The sequence below is a fragment of the Olea europaea genome, chromosome 9 (genome assembly GCF_002742605.1).
Source record: "Olea europaea var. sylvestris chromosome 9, O_europaea_v1, whole genome shotgun sequence".
Lineage (NCBI taxonomy): Eukaryota > Viridiplantae > Streptophyta > Magnoliopsida > Lamiales > Oleaceae > Olea > Olea europaea.
The window spans coordinates 7,572,174-7,574,566 of NC_036245.1; the positions used below are offsets into that span (position 1 = coordinate 7,572,174).

General features: G+C 38.2%; 1 protein-coding gene across 1 annotated transcript; it reads left to right on the forward strand.

The window, feature by feature from the left end:
• Positions 1 to 243: 243 nt before the first annotated feature.
• LOC111399882 lies at positions 244 to 738 on the forward strand. Its single transcript, XM_023027366.1, has one exon. The coding sequence runs from the start codon at positions 244 to 246 to the stop codon at positions 736 to 738; it is 495 nt and encodes a 164-aa protein (XP_022883134.1).
• The last annotated feature ends 1,655 nt before the right edge of the window (positions 739 to 2,393 follow it).

Consider the following 2,393-nt stretch of genomic DNA (forward strand, 5'->3'; position numbering starts at 1 on the left):
TGTTGAATATACGGGAATAATGGAGAAGATTTGGGAGATTATCATTTACCATATATGTTGGTCTAATTATAGTTAACAATATATTGATTCCTTGTATAGCACATATGTTAGGTTATATAAACGATGTGTAAATCAAAACATATCAGTTCTAGGGTGTGTTTATTCTTCCCTGTTGTGGCCCTCTTTCATTCTACCAGCCACCGCTTTATGGTATCAGAGCAGTGGGCTGTTTGAGCCGGTAGAATGGATAAAACCGCCATGACTGGTGCACGCAGAGATGAAGATTCAGGAATCTCTGAAACCATCTCTAAAAGTGCACCTATTACACCCAATCATTTCCCAGTAAACACATCTAAAAGTACCTCCCTTCAAATCACAACCACTCGGCTAAATGGTAAGAATTTCCTCCAATGGTCTCGTTCAGCACTTATGGTTATTCGACGTCGTGGCCGCCTTGGATACGTGACCGGTACAACCATTGAACCAGATGAGAGTGACCCAACCTATGCAACATGGGACGTTCAAAACTCCATGGTAATGTCATGGATCGTTAACTCAATGGAAAAAGACATTAGAGAGTCCTATCTCTACTATTCCACAGCAAAAGAACTCTGGGATGCGTTAACAGTGGCCTTCTTTGACTTGGAAAATTTAGCACAATTGTTCGAACTCCGAAACAAGGCGACAAATCTTCGTCAAGAAGACCTCGATGTCACACAATACTACAATTCTCTATAGCGGATATGGAGAGAAATTGACATGTTTGTTCAAATTAATTGGGACACACCCAAAGATGCTGAAAAATATAAAAAACAGGTGGAGAAGGAGAGGATTTATGATTTTCTGGTTGGGCTAATTCCAAAATTGGATGAAGTGAGAATGAGACTTCTCGGCTTGAAACCACCTCCTGGAATTGACGAAATTTTTGTCGAAGTCTGTCGAGAAGCGAATCGAAAACGAGTAATGCTGGGTGATTCGAAACAATTGGAAAATTTGGCCCTTGCTGCGCACGGTCAAGAGCCCACAAACCTACCAAGAAAAACTCATCATGGTGTGAGTACTGTAGAAGGACGAACCACTCCACCGAGTAGTGGTGGGTGTTACACGGTCAACCACCAAACAAGAAGCCGGGAACTCGGTTTGATGGAAGACCGACCCAACACCACCGCGATGAGAATCAGACTTGAAGCTCCACTGGATTCCAAGGTTCTGCAGACCCTATGCCACCTCCTACTCAAACCGAGCAGATCTCTGTCTCCTTTACCAAGACCCAACCACAGCAATTGTATAAATTACTCTCTCCTGCGCCGACTTCTAGCTTACTGGTAGAACGAGGTAATTATATATTGGCTTTGACTGGGAGAAGTAAGGTCAAAGAGTGGATTATTGACTCGGGGGCTACAGATCATATGATGGGTTGTGAAAAAATGTTTAATTCATTATCACCGTACACTGAAATTTTTAAAATAAAACTAGCAGATGGGTCGTTTGCTCCAGTTGCCGGAATTGAAACTATTAGACTCAGCCCACAGGTGGAATTAAAATCTACTCTATATGTTCCCAACCTGTCATGCAATCTTATTTTTGTCAGCAAGTTAACTAAGGATTTGAATTGCAGTATCAATTTTACTGAGTCTTTGTGTATTTTTCAGGACCTTCATTAAAAGTTTATTTTCTATTTAGCTTTCTTGTAATAGGACTTTTATATTTTATTAGAAATATAGTTTCTTTATTGAGGAGAATATGAGCTTTAATTAGTTTAGAATTTATTAGTTTCCTAGTTTCCTTAATTCAATTTCCTAATACAATTAGGAGTAGGGGATAATTTACCTATAAATATAGGGGTTATGTACAATTTTCATATTATCAATTATTCTTCAATCAACACAAGCAAGTTATTTCTAGATTTTTCTTATTTCAATTCTTATTACAAGAATTTTATAAACGGAAGTGTTTATAAAATCATTGCCAATTTTAAAGAAATCATCACCAATTTGAAGACTTTAGAGGTAAAGTGTGATGAAGAAGATCTAGCCTTAATTCTTTCGTATTCATTGCTTGTTACGGTTACAATGTTTAGAGACCCGACCTTGTAATGTCGTGATACTCTCATCTGAGCTAGAGATAGAGAAGGCCTTTTTGTTCATGGTGGTCATAGGAAGTGTTGGTTTAATTCTAATTTCAGTAATCAAGTTAGTTTTTATTGCAAGAAGAAATGAAACATCAAGAGCGATTGTAAAAAGTTACAGAATAAAGGAATTTTGCTACAAATCAAAAGGTAAGGCAACCAGAAACTTCAAACGAAGTTGATGTTGTAGAGGACTATTTGTGTGATGGATATATCTTGGCTATTTCTAACGACGACTCCAATCCTGGCGAGAATTGAATTTTGG